This window comes from Chelonia mydas, chromosome 7, assembly GCF_015237465.2.
Source record: "Chelonia mydas isolate rCheMyd1 chromosome 7, rCheMyd1.pri.v2, whole genome shotgun sequence".
NCBI classification, from domain to species: domain Eukaryota; kingdom Metazoa; phylum Chordata; order Testudines; family Cheloniidae; genus Chelonia; species Chelonia mydas.
Window position 1 is genome coordinate 17,739,395 of NC_057853.1, and position 18,356 is coordinate 17,757,750.

General features: G+C 39.2%; 1 protein-coding gene across 12 annotated transcripts in view; it reads right to left on the reverse strand.

Annotated features, from left to right (window-relative positions):
- RAD18 (RAD18 E3 ubiquitin protein ligase) overlaps positions 1 to 18,356 on the reverse strand; it is a 119,930-nt gene that overhangs the window by 47,946 nt on the left and 53,628 nt on the right. For 9 of the 12 annotated variants that reach the window (XR_005226079.2, XM_037903696.2, XM_037903695.2 and 6 more), the window contains 2 exons: positions 13,042 to 13,176; positions 11,056 to 11,218 (listed from right to left, as the gene is read on the reverse strand). The exons of the other annotated variants lie outside the window; for them this stretch is intronic. Coding sequence is in view for 8 of the 9 variants with exons in the window: in XM_037903696.2 (XP_037759624.1) it covers positions 11,056 to 11,218; positions 13,042 to 13,176 (298 nt within the window). In the remaining variant the exon portion in view is untranslated. The remainder of the gene's footprint in view (positions 1 to 11,055; positions 11,219 to 13,041; positions 13,177 to 18,356) is intronic. 12 annotated transcript variants of the gene reach the window in all.

Genomic DNA, 18,356 nt, shown 5'->3' on the forward strand with positions numbered 1-18,356 from the left:
TGTGGCACCTTAGAGACAAACAAATTTATTTGAGCATAAGCTTTCGTGAGCTACATCCAATGAAGTGAGCTGTAGGTCACGAAAGCTTATGCCCAAATAAATTTGTTAGTCTCTAAGGTACCACAAGTACTTCTTTTCTTTTTACATTACCATACTATTACATTCCACCATGCATTACCAACATCTTGCACAGAAGGACATAAGGGTATAAAGAAGCTGCCCTGCATCTTCCTTCAAATGTGATTAAGAGTTTAATTCATATGAAGCATAAATGAACAGTAACAAGAGGTACAAATCATGGTCGAGCACAGTTTTCCTAACATCGTACCTATCTAAATCCCAGGTATCAATTAGAAAATGCTATACTATGTTGAATCTAATGCACTGCATGTATTCTGGTAAATAAGACTTCGAATGTCAATAGCCTTTTTTGACTTTAAAAAGAAACCTTTGGGGCAGCCAGTTAAGCTTACAGTATATGTAACAGTAAATACAGAGGTGACTATTCAAAAAAATGCCTGTTTTCCCTAAAATGAATCTAGGAGCTCCTTCCCAATATCTACTACAGAAAATACCTTGAACACTACAAACACTGAAGCTGCCCAAATGTAAATATTTATTTAGGGCTAGATCAGGCGAGGGCAAACTAGGGCCCACGGGCTGTGTCTGGCCCATCAGATGTTTTAATCCGGCCCTTGAGCTGCAGCCGGGGAGCAGGGTTGAGGCTTGCCCCATTCCATGCACGCTGTGGCTCCACATGGCTCCCGGAAGCAGTGGCATGTCCCCCGCCCTGGCTCCTACACATAGGGGCAGCCAGGGGGCTCCACACGCTGCTTCCGTCCCCCAGCGCTGCCCCTGCAACTATCACCGGCTGGGAACGGAGGCCAGTGGGAGCTGCAGGGGGGGGCGCCTACAGACAGGGCAGCATGCAGAGCCACCTGGCCGGTGCCGCACCTCCGCGTAGGAGCCAGAGGGCGGACATACCACTGCTTCTGGGAACTGCTTGAGGTAAGCACCACCCGGAGTCTGCACCCCATACCTCCTCCTGTGCCCCAACCCCCTGCCCCAGCCCTGATCCCCCTCCCGCCCTCCGAACCCCTTGGTCCCAGCCTGGAGCACCTTCCTGAATCCCAAACCCCTCATTCCCAGCCCCACCCCAGAGCCTGCATCCGCAGCTGGAGTCCTCACCCAGCCCCTGCACCCCAACCCCCTGCCCCCGGCTAGAGCCCCCTCCCGCACCTTGAACTTCTCATTTCTGGCCCCACCCCAAAGCTCGCACCCTCAGCTAGAGCCCTCACCCCCTCCCACACTCCAACCCCCAATTTAATGAGCATTCACGGCCCACCATACAATTTCCATATCCAGATGTGGCCCTCGGGCCAAAACGTTTGCCCATCCCTGGGCTAGATCATCCCTAGCCCAGATGCAACTGAGCAGGAAGAGTGTCCTTACTCTTCCCCCGCACAGCTGGATGAGGGCTGCCTGGATTGCTGTTCTGGATGTAGGGAAGAGAGTAATCCAAAGCTCCCTATTGCTAGCAGGTAGGCAGAACAAACCACAAGAGAGGAACAGTGACAATTCCTTACTGATGCTCCTCCTGGGGTGACACTGCTAGGTGCTAACTCATAATCAGGCTTGAGTCTAAATGTTTAAACTAGCCCTCATTTACTTAAAGGTCCACCACTGTAAAGAGCAAGCAAAAGGCAGCAAAGCACACTGAGAAACTGCTCCAGACACTGACCTAAGAAAGACTGGCACAAAAAGCAGTCTCCTGAGGTGCAAGAACTCTGTAGTTCAGGACTAAAACCAAGGGAAGGCTGTAAACACAGCTGCAGCATTATCCTCCTCAAGGGGCAAAAAGAACAGACAGGCTTGGGTTTAGTACTAGTATTTGTTTTAGATTATCTCTCAGAGCTACAGAGGAAGAGCAAGGGTGAAGGGAGCCCAAGTGAGATGGCTACTTTTTGCATCTTTGGCTGCTATATTTTTCCTAACAGTCTCTACGACCTAGGTCAGGGGAGATGGGAGGGAGGGAGGGAGTTGTTTTAAATCACCAACATTTATGATGTGTGTTTTCTTGCAAGGGAAAGTGGTGGTCTGTACAGTCTTTGTGGCTCTCTCAGAAAAATATATTTGGTAGCTTTTCAAACAAAGTGAAGCTTGGAGAGAGGAACGCACAGCTGGCAATGGGCAGTTGCCTTGCACATATCTACAGTCATTTCTTCACTTCATTTCAACCTTTTGTGTTAGCATTACTCTTGCTCCATGTTTGCTGAAAAGACAAAGAAATTACAACGTGTGGTACTCTAAGGGCACTCCAGACACTGTCTAATTGCCTGAATTTGTGTGTATTGCTTTAACATACAACCTGGCCAAATTTTTTAAGATCTTTTTGAACCACTCCAGTACCTGATTGTTAAGGTTCATGATTTTAAGTCCCACACTAACCTGAACTAAAAAACAAACAAGGAATAACCCCAAAGCAGGAAAGAGTCTGAAAAACACAGTTCTTTGGAGCCTCTAGTTTCTCTGAAGCAACTCAACATGGAGCTGGATCAAAGAGTAAATCACTGACAACTACGAAAAATTTATTTTTGTAAAGAAAGTCCAGATAATTGCAATGGATACCTCCTGCTGTTCGCATCTGTGAGATTATGGGTACAATTCAAGAATTCATGGATATTTTTCATTGTGTTTTTGCACTTAAGAGAGTAAATTTTGTTCCCATACAAGGGAGGGACAAAAACACTGTCTTTGGCTAGGCATAATGCCTCCATATACTCGCCAGATTAGGACTATAAAGTACATTCAGATTATTAGTAACAGCAACACTAATATCCCTTTACAAGACTTTCTTACAGCAAGTACTGAAGTTTATACATTTAAAACTTAAAATATACAACTTCAAATGTGCCAAACAGCTCTGCAGAAGAACTTCAGAAAAACTGAGGAATCATCTGCTACACCTCAAATATTCCAGAAGGGACCATCTCAAACAAGAAATCACCACATACCAAACAAACAAGGACACTCCACCAGCGAAGTAGATCTCCGCATGGAATGGGATACCCAAATACCCCAACGAAACTTGCTTCAATACAGAAAAAAGCCCTCTGACCACACTACCCTAGTTGTCACCCACAACCCCATGCTAGAACCCATTTGGGGTATCATTAAACAACTACAACCTATACTCAGCGGGGACCATACCGCAAAAGAAATCTTTTCAGAACCCCTCTTCTGGCCTTCAAACAACACACCTCACGCTCATCATCAGAAGCAAAATCCCCACACACCAGGGCCCAACAACTCAAAGCGGCACCAGACCCTGTCAGAAAAAGAGATGCAAAACCTGCTAACATATGTCCACTGCTACAATGACAAATACTCCCCACAACACATCTTTCAAGATCCAGGGTCCTATACATGCCTATCACAAAATGTGGTATACCTCATCCAGTGCACTAAATGCCCCAATAACAATGGTGTGTGTGATACCAGACAATCATTATGCTTTCGAATGACCTCACACAGAAAAAAGTACAAAAACACCATACCACCTATGGGCAAACACTTTTCACAAAATGATCACTCCATATCTGATCTCTCAGTCCTCGTCCTCAAAGGAAATCTGCACAACACCTCAAAGGATGAACCTGGAAGCTGCAAATTTATAATTTTATTAGACACTAAAAATCAAGGTCTTAATAAAGACACTATATTTATGGCTTATTACAACAATCTGTAACCTGCTAATGTCCCCTTTTTTGTCCTGTGATTGCAGGGGTGTTAACGTGCAACTTAACCTTAGAATATGTTGACTGCTTATGCTAAACAATTTGTTCCATCTTGTATTTAATGTAACGCTGAGAATACACTTCCCAGAGCTGAAGAAGTTGGTCCAATAAAAAATATTACCTCACTCACCCTTTCTCTCTATTTAAAATTTAAGACAGAAAGAGGAATACAGAAAATGGTTTGGCAGGAGAGAAGACAAGGAGGTCTTGAAATATCAGGTACTCACAAAAACAACGAGGAGTCCCGTAGCACCTTAAAGACCAACAGTTTATTTGGGCATAAACTTCTTCAGATCGAAGTGGATTTTTTACCCACGAAAGCTTATGCTCAAATAAATCTGTTAGTCTTTATGGTGCCACCAGACCCCTCGTTATTTTTGTGGATACAGACTAACATGGATACCCTCTGATACTTGACATCAGGTACTCAACCATTCTATGCCCAATTTCAGTTTAAATTTAATACACTTTTCCTATCAACCCTGGGAAATGTTCAAACTTTACAACATTTGAGAATTAAGAAAGAAACAAATGGAGAAAGTAATTTTGCATAGCACTTTCTGAAAAGGGTGAAAAGTCAAAAGAGTGTAGACAAGATTCCTGTTTAAATACTTACACTGAAATGCTTGTATATTTTATTTTAATTTTGAATATATTTTGTCTATTATAAAAAATAGCACAATAAAAGCAGATTAATTTGAAGTCACTACACAGTGACTTTACCAGAAGGTACCCACTCTGTAAACAGACCATATTAATAAATCTGTCTGTAAATGGATTTACACACAGTAGCTAATGCATTTTTTTTTAAAAGTTGTCTGTAATTTGGCAGTCTCGTTATTAAAAATCCTGTTGATCATGCAAGTACAGTGAAGCAATTAAACACATGCCAAGTTCACATTAAACTCTAAAGCTATTTTCAACGTTAACATACATACAAGATGAGGTTAAACAAACTTTCATGGCAGCCATTTAAACTGGTGAGTTTTCTCTCTATTTTAATTATCTTCAACCATTGTTACTATATGTGGAATGTTATATACTCCAAAGAGGTTTTGATTTTGAAATAGCTACTTATCTGCAAATCATCTCTATGATCTTAGAAGGCATGAAAAGATCCAAAGATAACTTTCAGAATGGACAGTAGGAAATAATAAGATAAACCAAATGAGATTAAAAATGACAGTAATCAACATTATTCTGAGTTTTTAATAAGTCTATGTCATTAATATCTCCTCTATTAATCTGCACATACTAAATTTCTTGGCTTAAGCTTCATTAACTTCATTTAAGCTTCATTTTTCCATTACCCTGTCAAGCTATATAAGCTAAAGTATGATTCCATTTTGGATTTTTAAAAGTAAAAATGTAAAATAAAATGTACTTTCCTTGACAAGAACATTTGAATACCTGTATGTTCAGTTATCCAAACAAAGGCAGGTCAGTTGAATAAATTATTTCTCTAAACATAGGTTAACAGAAGTTCTAAGAGTGAATAGAAGACAGCACATTTCACTTGAGAGGCAAGAATGATTGCAATCTTTTCATTCCCAACCATCTGTTTATAGAAAACATGTTTGGTTTTTAAAGTGTAGGCATGCAGAATTATCTTACAGTTCTCCAGAGAAGGCTTCATACTTTACTCTGAGTTACAATGATCTTACTAATCAGCAATAAAAATCACACCTGCATAAATTATTGACAAAAACAGTTTTACATAAGCATCATTCTTAGGGATTAACAATCTTCTAAAGATAGTGAAAGAAACATCTGTTCCTCAACTATTCTGCAAATTTACACTGCAAAAAGGTTTTTTAAAGATAGCCAAATTCCTCCCCCTTGCCCCTCCCAAAAAATCTTCTACATATTTCACATTCTCATGTATTTGTATTTATAATGATTTTTACTGTGTGTCTCCAAAAATCAAACCAACAAAAGAAGTGGAGGTCACAAACAAAGCTTGAATGAAAGTGCTGACTACATATATGCATGTGAGGATAAAGGCTACAGACTAAGATCACCTGCATATAGAGTTTATGCTAAACTAATTCAAAATATGAAAGATATGCTGTCATAGGTGGGCTGGCCCTTTAAGAGGTGTTGGTCTCAGCCCAGCCTGTGACAGATCAGCTACCACCCCACTTCGCTACAAGCTGATCAATGCAGCCATTACACTCATCTGGGGAAGATCTGGGTGATTTCCATAAAAGGGCTGGGACAGCTCAGTTGAGGAGGATATCGGCAGGACGGAGCTTAACTCTGTGACTGGCCCAAAAGGAGGCTCTTATGGCAAGCTCTGGAAAAGACTAACCCCCAGGAAGACAGCCTGGAGATGACCAGACTAGGGGGAAAGGACTTCAGAGAAGAAGCCCTGCAGGATCAGCACTCTGAGAGAAACAGGGCAGACCAGGATGGGCAGAAGATCTTTTTGTTTCATGCTTTTTGGACTTCACTAGACACTGCTACCTGACAGGCCCTCCCTGAGAGAAGGCAGGTCTGTCGCAGAACTATTGTTGGGACAAAGTGAGAAAGAGAGGCAGAGCCACTGCCACAGGGGACACAAGGGGGTGCAGAGTGGGCATACTGCCCAATATGCAAATCAAATTGTAAAGGCCTCTTCCAACAAATCCTACAATACTTTGCCAGCTCATATTTGTGTGCATGCATGCACGGTCAGATCAGCTACTCCATTCAAATTTCAAGTACAGATGGCAATTTTACTGGATATTTCACAATGCATGGCTACCTACATACCTATCAACATGAGCTACTTTTAATAGTGCTTCATCTTGTAGGTAGCCTCGATGACTAGAAAGGGACTACTTGTGGAGTAAGGTATTACTCAGCATGAGTAAGGGAGACAAAACTGGACCCTATGCAATTAGAGCAGAAAGATGGCAGAACAGACTTATAATTGAACTTATAATAATCACTACTTCAGCTTGGCAGGCGGACCAACACTTTTTAAAAGACTTAGGTACCTGATATAGCTAGACTATATATGGTCAGAATTCACCCAAAGAGCATACTGTATATAGAGGGTCCCCGGTACACGTCTCCCCCTTCTCCGTTGTTTCGTGTATCCGTCGCTCATCAATAGGGGAATGTGTTCCGATTCACGTCGGTCCCGATCTGCATATCCGTCACTTCCCCTTTTGCATGGCTTTTCTTTGGGTGCTTTCCCCGGCGCCCAGGAGATGCTGGGATGGAGTGGGAGGAGCAAAGATGGGGCGTGCTTGGAGGTGGGGGTGGAAGGGGTGGGGGGTAGGAAGAGGCAGGATGGGCATTATTTCTTATGGAGAAAAATTCCCCAGTATCCGTTGTTCTTTTCAGAAACACAACCCCGATGTATACCACGGACCCCCTGTAACAGCCCACTACACATGGAGAAAAGACAAACACAACAACTCTACAGTTTTTGCTACTACACATTCTACAATTCCTTATTTTCAATATTTTCTTTAATTAAATAAAGTTGAAGAATTGAGATTTATTTTTTTTGCTGCTGAATGTTCAGCACTTTTAAGCAATGAAAGAACAAAGCAGCCATGTTTTCAGTTAAGGTCTGAAAGCACACGTAAAATGTAAACAGGAAAGTAACTTTGCTGAAGGCAAGATCCTCAAATTCCTACATGAAGTAAAGTCCGCATTGACATAAAAGGCTGCAGGAGAGGGCCCTAAGGCCTAGGGCATATCTTAACACTAAACTTGCAATAAAACAGAAATTTTATGATACAGAAAATTAATGAGCCACTACATGCTATTCCTGCCTCTCAAGAAAAGCCTTTTCATTTAAAAAAGATTAAAATTCCAGATTTGCTGAGGATATTAATGCCAAACAGTTATCTTGAAATCAAGAAAATAAAATGAGTAATACAGATGAGAATTAGGCACTATTTTTTCCATTCATTAGTCTGATTTCCCTTCTATCTACTATCTACTTTGTGGAACTAAAACAGCAAGAGGAAGTCCTGGGGCAGCTATAGTAGTAGTAATGTTCAGGGCAGGGGATCCCCCTTTGAGATGTGTGCTTGTAAAACCTGACCCTCAACGTGAACTTCATAGAGTTGAACCACCACCAATCCTTGTGAACAGACTTCCAATTTGCAAAGTGTACACAAACTGAACCTGTGGGGGTTCATGCTGCCACATGTTTACCCAAAACCCTTTGTTAACTAAAGCTCGGTCATGTCCCCAGGGTTATACTGGGCTGCAGGTTTGAAACACAAAGCTTCAGGAAAGGAGACAGATGACGCCAAAACAAACAACACACAAAAAATGCCAATAAAGCAGGGCTGATTCCAGCTGCATCGAGTCCAGCAAAGGCAGGAGAAAAAGCTGGTGAGAGGAAAAACAGGGGAGCCGGATCATTTGTAGGTCACAGAAGTAAGACGTTCCTACTGGCAGATGGAATGGGAGGGACTACCCCTCAGCCAGTGCCAGTGGCAACAAAACCTCTGATGACAAGGAGAAGAAACAAAAGACAAATGGTACAATTAAAAGTCATGCTCATATTCACCCAAATATTTAGAATGTAAAACAGGATGTAAAAGAAAGGTCAGAGCTTGAGCCTCCCTTAGCTATGCATCACTGTATAACTTGCAAATAGGCTACCGATCTTGTGCCTGCACGTACAAAAGCTAATTTAAAAGCTACATAGCAATGTGCAACAGCTCATCTGAAGGCAAAAAAGAATCCTTTCAATTCATCTCAGTTGTCTTTAGTCAGCCAATGGTGAAGGAAAGATAAAGTATTCCCTCAAAGAGTTTGCATAATGTCAATGCAGATCCAGCTAAACTATTGGATAAATTGTTTTGCTAATAGGAAAGTCAATGCTGCAGGCCAAGAGTTCCATATACCCACTAAAGATGAACTCATTACCTGTGCAACCATGCTTCCAAAATGCAAAAGAGCATTGATCCACCTTTCTTGCAGATCCCATGACATAGTTACATCGTTGAAAGACTTCTGAGATTGTGTTGTTGGATTTATTTCATAGCAAGATATAATTACGGTCATTGTCTCATATGTATCGCTGATAAAAATTAAAGCCACATGTAACAGCATACTTAGCAAGATATGAAAATGACCCTTTTACTCTGACTAGCATCTCCAGATACACTAATTGTGAATACAAGTCTCCAGTATTCATGATTCATTTTAACAGAGCTCTGAAAATGCTTAATGGGTTTGTTTCAATAAAGTAATCAAGAAAAATATGTTTAAAACAGTTTCAAGGTGCTCCTAGACCATATTAAGCTACAGGTTCATAGGAATGTTCCTTATAAAGTCAGAACTTCATAACCATCTAGGGTGAGCTTCAGAGAAGGCCACTTTATATGAAAAAAATGAAATTAAAATAATTATATACAGATGTAATGAGACAGCAAAACAGAGGTAATGAGCAGTTCTTTTAAATTACTTTCACTCACAAGGGAGACCCACAATTCACAGGCTCTGTTCAGGGATTTACAGTTCATTCTCTTATTGTTCTAGAACATGTCTGTCTATCAGGTGTATTGGCCTCAGGACATTAGAGAGACACAAGGAGAGTGAGGTAATATCTTTTATTGGACCAACTTCTGTTGGTGAGAGAAACAAGCTTAAGCTTACTATAAAAATAGTAAATGAAACAATGAATTCACACTACTGTGGCTCTTTAGGGTAATGCTGATCACTAATTTGGCTCCTGAATCACTGAGGTCTGACAGGTTTCAGAGTAGCAGCCGTGTTAGTCTGTATTCGCAAAAAGAAAAGGAGTACTAGTGGCACCTTAGAGACTAACCAATTTATTTGAGCATAAGCTTTCGTGAGCTACAGCTCCTTTTCTTTTCACTGAGGTCTGAGTATCACTGCCCTAGTGTCTTTTCATATGGATCCCATTTGACTAGTCATTTAACAAATAGCACAATTTTTTTCAATCACCTTTTATGGCAGGAACTCTATTTCCCCTAATATTTCTTCCTCCTCTTCTGGGAAACATGTTCTATTGCTAGCATCTCTCCCATATTCTCCTTTTTACACAGTAAGATAAAGAATGTAATTCTCCTTGCATGAATTAAAATGTTTGACTTCAATTTTCTTTTCCATCATTAAATTGCTTGTCATCCCTTGGAAGACCTACTGTCTCCATATCCCGAACTACACTGTTCCTTAAGTGACTGAATCTCTCATTGCTTAAGAGGGTAAGACCAACAATCTTGCTTTTATTCTCCATGTTTGTGTTGAGGGTTTTTGTTTTATTTTTAGTCACAATTCACGTAAACTTGATAATTCTCCATTGTGCCAGATATTTTATATCACTGGATTAGTTTTTTCAAAACCTCTATTGTCTATACACAGTTGCGTTATTAAAACCCCACCGATATTTCTAGATGGCAGTAATATGGGAAAGCAGCATGGTCTTGTGAGGGTTAGGAGCTGTGTGGCCTAACTGTCAGCTTCCATTGACCTCAACAGGGCTTGAGAACGCACAGCACCTTTGAAAGCCATGCCAACTGAATTTTTTGCCAATGTTTCCACAGACAAGTTCTTGAACAACCATGGGCAAGTCACTTAAACTCTGCGCCTTATAGTTTCTTTATCTGTAAAAGAGAGATGATATTTCCCTACTTAACATGGAGGGAAAATTATTGTTTGCATGGTACTTTGAGATACTCAGATAAAAGGTATGATAAAAAGGCACATGTAAAATGTCCGCTATATGTTACAATTAAATTGCTAATATAACTATTTCCTTTGAGAGCATGTCTTCACTTACAAAAACGACCTGGCCAGACAGTATACTGCAGTTTATAAATGATTACTTAACACACACTCCCAGATAGTTCTAGAAGATCATAGAGACATCAAAAACTAATCAGAAAGACACACAGTTCTGACATAGGAATGGATGGCAGATTAATTGTTAGACAGTAAACATCCTAAACAAGCACTAAACATCAAACAATGGAAAGGACTTGTCAGCAAAACTGGTTTCACGTTAGCAAAGTAATTCATTGTCAATAAAAAAACAACCGAGTCTCTTCTCAAAAATATATCACTATTGGAAAATGCACAAGTTTGTTACATTACTTGTAATTAATTGAGACCCCCAACTTAATGATACAAAAAGGGACTCATTGCCAAAGAAGCTGAAATAAAAACACAGGGAAAGGCAGCATTTTGCTGCTATCACAAGTCTTCCCACCTTTGTTGTCAGGGCTATCATGAGATACATAAGGAAGAAAAGACTGACATAAATCGGTATGCCACTAACCTCCTTGCTGATCCTGATGACTCTGAGAATGCAGGAGAAAGAGATTCTGAGCCCTCAGCCAAATTATAGGATTTGCTTGTGTCAGAATCAGGTATTTCGGCTTTAGGTAACTGGTCTATTACAAAGGTCTGGTCTGTGCATTGTTTTTTAATATTCTGTTCTCCTGGCAGAAATAATACAAGACAGAGATTAATACCTAGCAGATAGTTTAGTTTTCCTTTTATGTCTTTTTCAGTTTGTTATTCTCTAGCTTGGAAAAGCCAAACTTTTTTTTTTTAAATCATATTTCAAACATATTTCCTCCCCTCCTTTGACTGTACAAGATTTCTATCACAATCACTGTTTCAATAAAGCGCCTAAATTTTTTCCCATCATAGTAAACACTCACCATGAACCAGAGATAACAGCAACATTTGTCCAATATCTATTTTAAGCGAGGGTGAGAGAAATTGCCACGGGTGTGTATGTGCACTTGTCTCCAATCACCATATTTTAAAAATTAGCAAATACTCAAAAATGTGGAAGCTCTGTTTCCTGGTGCTCAGTATGAATTCACTTTATATCATTACACGCCACAGTTTTAGAACACGGAAGTTTGACAGCTCAAGGTAATAAGGTGGCTGTAAATAAAACTAAGCGGATGCTTTGACAATGCCTCTGGAAAGACAGAAATGTCAATATACTGACTTTTGGGGGGTTTTTTAAGTTAAGGAAGCATGTCTAGGAAATACTATTCTAAAACAATTCTATTATTTTATATTTGACAAATATTTTTATCCGTTGTTACCCCCAAGTGATTCCCTTTGCCATTCCAGAGGGACAGAGATATCGGTTATTCCCTAGAAAATATTATAAAGAAACTAAATTGTTTTTATACCTTGTCTACACTCATTTTCCAATGTAGTTATGCCCATATTAAAACCATGCTTAGATACAATGCTCAAAACCTGATAAGCATTAGTCCCTACTATGGTAATTTGCAATAACAAGTGTCCTGCAAATACTGGAGATGTAAACCATGATTGCTTAGAAGAAAAAATTTCAAGAACGACTGTCAACCATGACTTTGCCTATCACTGCAGAACTGATCTTGGCAAAATGCCAAATACTTTTGTAGCTACAGTGTGGATAAAGGCTTCAAGGCATTTAGTTTTAGGCATCGTTTCCCTCGACTCAGAATGAAATATCAAGAGGATTCATCATATCAGTTGTGAATGTACTGCAGAATTCAGTGAGCTAGATTGTCAATAAATCAGCATAGCTCCATTGAAATTAATGGATTAGAAATGGGAAAGATCTATTAGGTCGGAATATAATTCCCCAAAGGAAGACGTATCTAAAATTAAAGCTTTTTTTAAACATGGCCGTAATCAAAAACCAACTCAAACAATATTTAAAGAATACAAAAATATTATGAAGATTCGAAATTTAAGACACAAAGCCGGTCAAGAGCAAGTGAGATAGTCCTGATCATCTTTCCTCAGATGCAGTAAGAGAACAGTGATTCAAGCATCATCAAAAACATGGTAGGAATTTGGACGATTTGCAGAGGTCATTAAAAAGAACATGCCCACTGACAGATATTGCAACCACATGTTTAAATTCCACAAGGCTTAGACTTAGAAGTACCCTCCTAGATCATCCCCGAAACATGACCAAAAATATACCCACATTGCCACAACAAGCAATTTCTTGAAACAAATAAGATTGAAAACTAGTGTGAGAACTAACAGTACCCATGGGTATTTTTTTGTCTCTGCAGGTAATAAAGACAGAATATCTATGCTGGATGTTGTTCCTAGAGACTGGACTACTCATATGCTTAAGGTTAAGCATGTAAATATTTACCTTGTTAAATCATGACCTACATGAACACTGGGTAGTTGACGTTGTCTAATTGGTGGCTTTGGGGTATGCGTGCATGCATCATTTCTTAGGGAAACCCAAAAATTATTTTTATTTTCAGATGTATTAAACATTACTCACCTGTGTCCATAGCCTGGTCTTCAGCAGTGGGTGCTTCTCTCTCTTGTAAGCTCTTGATTTTCCTTTTACCAGTTTTCTTCCATCGGTTATTTACCTGATCCACTAAAAGCTGAAATTCACCTTTATGTTTATTCCCTGAAACACAAAATTACACTCCTCTATGAAAAACAAATTGCTCAGAGAACTGGCAGCATCATGAGTGTGCAAGGGGAGAGTGAAACGGACATGAACAGAAACACAAATGCATAATAATGAAAACATTTCTCGATTCAAAAAACCACCAACTGACTCACTGTTGCAACATTTTAAGTGTTCTATTTAAAGGCTCAATTTTGAAAAGGGCTCACTGAAGTCAGAGGGAGTTTTGCCATTAATTTCAGAGGAGCTAGGATTTCAGTATCTCTCTAGTTAATTTTTTTTTTAATTAACTTGGTTAAAACCTCTGGAACCACATATCTTTTTGTATTCAAAAAATGATTTCCACCATTTATTCTGGTTACTTTAGGCAGTTATTTTACATCATCAACTTCTAGGTATAGAATTATGCAAAAGATTTTTTTTTAAAAGTCAAAAATGTAAATAAGAGACTCAGGATTCCCCCCCCCCCCTTTAAGAAAATGGAAGGGTTTTTGTTTGTTTTGTTTTGTTTTTTACTTTTACAAAAATGTTGTCCATAAAACAGCATCACACATGCAAGGTAGGACAAGAGAACATGCAAAAAGAAACATTACTAGTCCATTCGCATTTTCCTAAAATTCATTTTAAACTTTTTTTAAAGCAAGATGAGCTATAGAATAAAAACATCTGTTCATTCAAAAGCCAGGGTAAGTGTGCAAGCACATTGGAATTAAATAGTGTTTGTTTTTCCCTGATACCATCGTCTGCCAATTTAAAAAAAAAATCTGCTAAATAATTCAGTTATTCTTGCCATAATATTAGATAATGTTGTTGAAGAATTCTAGTTCCCTTGGGATTTGCTGGAGTACTGGTTGCTCATTAGGGTCCAGATGGCTCAGTGAATTGATCAGTAAGGGGACAGCAAGCTTGTCCTAATTCACAGTGGGACAATAGTTAATGAAAATCATCACAACGGATCTGTTCAGAGGCCTATGTAAAAGGTGCTAGAGATTTCAGCCCATTACACAGTGGAAAGCTATCTCCATTCCAAACAACCACCGTGGCTAGCACTACCTGACAGAAAAAAGAATGGTCATGGAGACTGGACTACCTCTCTTACTCCTAGCAGTGGTGCCCTCTACTTCCATAGGAAAGAGGTAGATCATTGTGTAGGAAAAATGTGCACGGCTGCTGCTCTGCCCTGTTCCGTGCACAGAGGGATTCAGTCCTCAGGACAATCAATATAACTCAAACACTCATATATATTACAGGGGACCTTTCAAAACTTAACAGAGAGAGATGCCAGACAACTCTCAGTGAGCCACTGCTGATCCAGACCACAATTTGGAACTCTGTTTTTCTTGTAAGAAAAGAAATCAAAAACAAATGTTAAGACATTTTGTGCCACTAGGAAAGGCTAAAAACACCTAAAGGAGAACTTAAGGCCTTACATCACCGATGTTCTCTCTTCGCTGCAGATGTCCACAGAACTTGCAGGACTGCCTTTTCTGCACACACACAATCATGGCTTCCAGGTAGCCGAAATAATGAGGAAGCTCCACTAATCTTAGAATTTTGTATTTACTAATTTCACTTCTTGCCTCACCTTCCCCAATCTAACACAGATTAGGACTGCCACTATACATTACATCAATATTTCTGGAAAATAAAGCACTAGCTTTGAATAGCCTACTACCTTTTTCTGAATGAAAATGTGAATTCAGAAAGACAGGCATAAGTGGCTTTGCAAAGAAAATGCCAAGCGTCACGAAGAGCAGACATCTAGTTTTTAAAAAAAAAAAAAAAAAATACACCAACACAAACACTATAAAAGGTTGCAAAGTCAAGTATTCAAAAGTTATGAAATGCCAGAATGCCTATGCAGCCTTAATTCAGCTCCCCTGAAAACGTAGCCTGTGTGTTATATAAAAGGAAGCATTGATTGTGCTTAGGGAAGCATAGTTCTAGGCCAGCTATCCTCAACTTTTTCAATACCAAAACACCCTACCCATCACTGTCTTATCTGGGTGCCACCGTTGTCAACCTCCCAGCATTCCATTTCAGCTTCTAGACTCAATGGAAACAAAAAGATTTAATAAGGAAAGTTCAGACTTCGCATAATTTTCCTTACCTTCCCTATAACTTAATGTTTCTGGAAAGGGATAACGAAACAGATATCTGCATATTGTTTTAGGGAAAAGCATGGTCAACAGGCTATACATACATTCTATAAAGCAATCTTAAAAATGCTATGTGTAGAATGGTAATCTTCATTCTGCACTAATGTAACTTCCAGTTGTAATTCAAAATCCATGCACTCTGGTTTTTGAGCAACTTTGCCAAATGAATTTTATAGGCAACAGATCTTTTGTCAAATAGCATCACATTTTAATAAATATTACTACAGAGAGTGAAATTTTACGACTACATCTGTTATTTCACGTTTGAAGAAAAAAGTCTTTCTGTTCCAAGATTATGACAATTTTTTCAATAAAGGAAATTTTAATACACATCTGTGTGTTTACTTATGATACCTCAGTGATTCAGCACAGTTCAATGCTGCCCTTTAGTTATGTACTCATTGCATTTTCGATGATTTAGTATGTTTATGACCAGTTTCTGGCAGTCAGTCAATGCAGTGCTTATTATTTGGACACTCAAAATTCTCTTACTAAAAGGCTGGCAAAATGAGAAGTTTGCTCAGACAGAAGATTATGTAGATTACACACTACCTATAGGGTGAGAACATACTGGTTTTTTTTTAAAATGACATTTACAAAAGATTAGTTATTTGACTGTAATTACCAGTAGTAAGGAAAGCCATGAAAATGTATTGGTACCTGTAGTTAGTTTTAGATTATTGTATTGCAATCTAAGGGCAGAGTTAGGCTACAAATTTCTTTCCACTGAAAAGTCCCAAAGTTTAGAGTTGTCTTGAAAAATAGATGATTCTTTTTTTGGCCTTTCAGAATAATTAATATTTGGACTATCTAACCTGGTGGAAGAAGCAGCCGTTTGTTTTCCATTGTTTTGTTTTGAATTAAATAAACCCCGATCCCAATATATTTCTGAAATTTTCATACAACAACGAAGATCTGTTTTTACTGACACAAAAAATTAATCTCGACATTCTCCAGGACTCCACATATATATACCTAAAGAGCCTGTCCACAGAGATTTCAGACAGCCAAATCACCTAAAAAAAAAAACAATGAACAGATGTACGAGTTAAATGACTCGATGACTATCCCAAAAATCAAAGAAACTGAAATATTTTCCAATGCTTCATTTAACAGAGGGGATTCTGAGAAACAATAATGTTTCTCTTCTGTCACTACTTATTATAACAGAAGTCTGTTGGTAACACAGGTGTATGATCTGTTAGCAAACCATTACTCAGAATGGTAGCATATAGGGGTACTGTACAGACATACCGAATACAGCTATTGAATAGTATGGTGCCTGGAAACAATTCCTCCCATATCCAGAATAATATTTATGCTTTATGGTCGACTAGAACAGTGTTTAATGATGCTTCTTTGTAAAAGCCATTCACATGCTGCCCTGAATGCACTTATTGTGGAGCAGACTGAGGAGGCAGATCCTACCCTAACCACGTAGCAGAAAAACTAATTTGAACCCTCAGAAGAAATAAATGGAGTCTAAGGGTCAGCTCCTCACCTGGTATAAATCAGCCTAGCTCCATTGGCTTACCTCTGGACCTACTTCCACTGCAAAATTTACTGAGCTAACAATCAGTTTGGACTTGTCCACTCAACAAAGTCTATGTTAGTAGACTGGGAATCTAACATACCGGTACATTTCATATGCAGTCCTATAACATCAGGGCTTAAGAAAGCTAATTTCAGGTATTGAAACCAAGGTGCTGTGAATCCTGCAATTGTGAAATCAATCTTTTGGCCCAGTTGACACAGAAGTATACTTCCAAGCCTTGATTTTTTTCCCCGGAAATTCAGCCTCCATCTCTGTTTACTCTAACACCTCTTGCGTGTACACTTTGCTTCTATTCTTCCTTTTCACTTTCCTCCATCACCCCACCCTCCACCTTCACCTACTCCTCCTCCCATCCTGTAAGATTCTGGAAGAGGCCCCTGTTGGTGTTTTTGACCCCAGCTTCCTTCTACTCCCACTCCACTCCTCTGCCTCACTGCCAAATGCCCAGCCTCCCTTCCCATTCCCACTCACTGCTCTCCCTCTTCATACCCTTTCTCCTCCTCAAGAGCTTAGTTGCATTCACATTCTCTTTCCCTTCCACTCACCCTTTCCTCTCCTATTCACTCATCAGTTATGACAGTCTTTCAGCCATCATAAAAAGGAAACAGAGCTCCCTAGCTCTTCACAGCAGCCAGGAGGAGTATGCTCCCCTGACCTCCAAAGTTCCAGATTTTTCTGGCATGCAAATATTGGATCAGGTAGAAATAGGGAAGTTAGAAGATGCATAGAAAATGAATTAACAAAACAGATTTTTATGAAATGATCAAAATCAATACAGATACAACTCAACAAAAAGTCTCATCTGAATATCCCTCTATGTATCTTACTCTGCTGAAGAATTATCAGCACACTGCAATCTATTCACAGAAACCAGAGGTGCCTTGGCAAAGATCCTAGGTTCAATAAGCAAATAAAACCTATGGAAGTTTGAGTCAATTTTTTTTCATCTAGAGACTATTCTTAGAAGTGCCTCCTATGATCCATACAACAAGCTCCTTCTACCTCACTTCTTCTGCCAACCCTTTCAACATTACTCTTCTTACCACAGATGCCTCTACATCTTCTTCCATCAGAACTTGTCCTATGCATCATATCTGAGACATTCACACACCACAGTGGTGGATAGAGTAGACTAATTTAGACAGAAATTAAACTGCTCAATGCAAGGATGCTATTAAGTGTTCTGTAAAGCACCATGCACATTTAAATAATAATAATTTATTTAACTATGAATTCAAGTTCTGTGATATTGACTTGACATAGCTTATCCTAACTGCTTTCTTACCCACGGAAGGGAAAAAAGATTTTAAAATGGTGTATTCCCTTATCCTGTGCATTCGACACCCTTCCTTTTGCTGCAGATGGCAGAAAATAAACACACCACGAACAATTCTTTTCAATCAAAAAGTTAACACATAAAATGCCTGAATTAAACCAATACATATTGATTAAGATACTTTTCT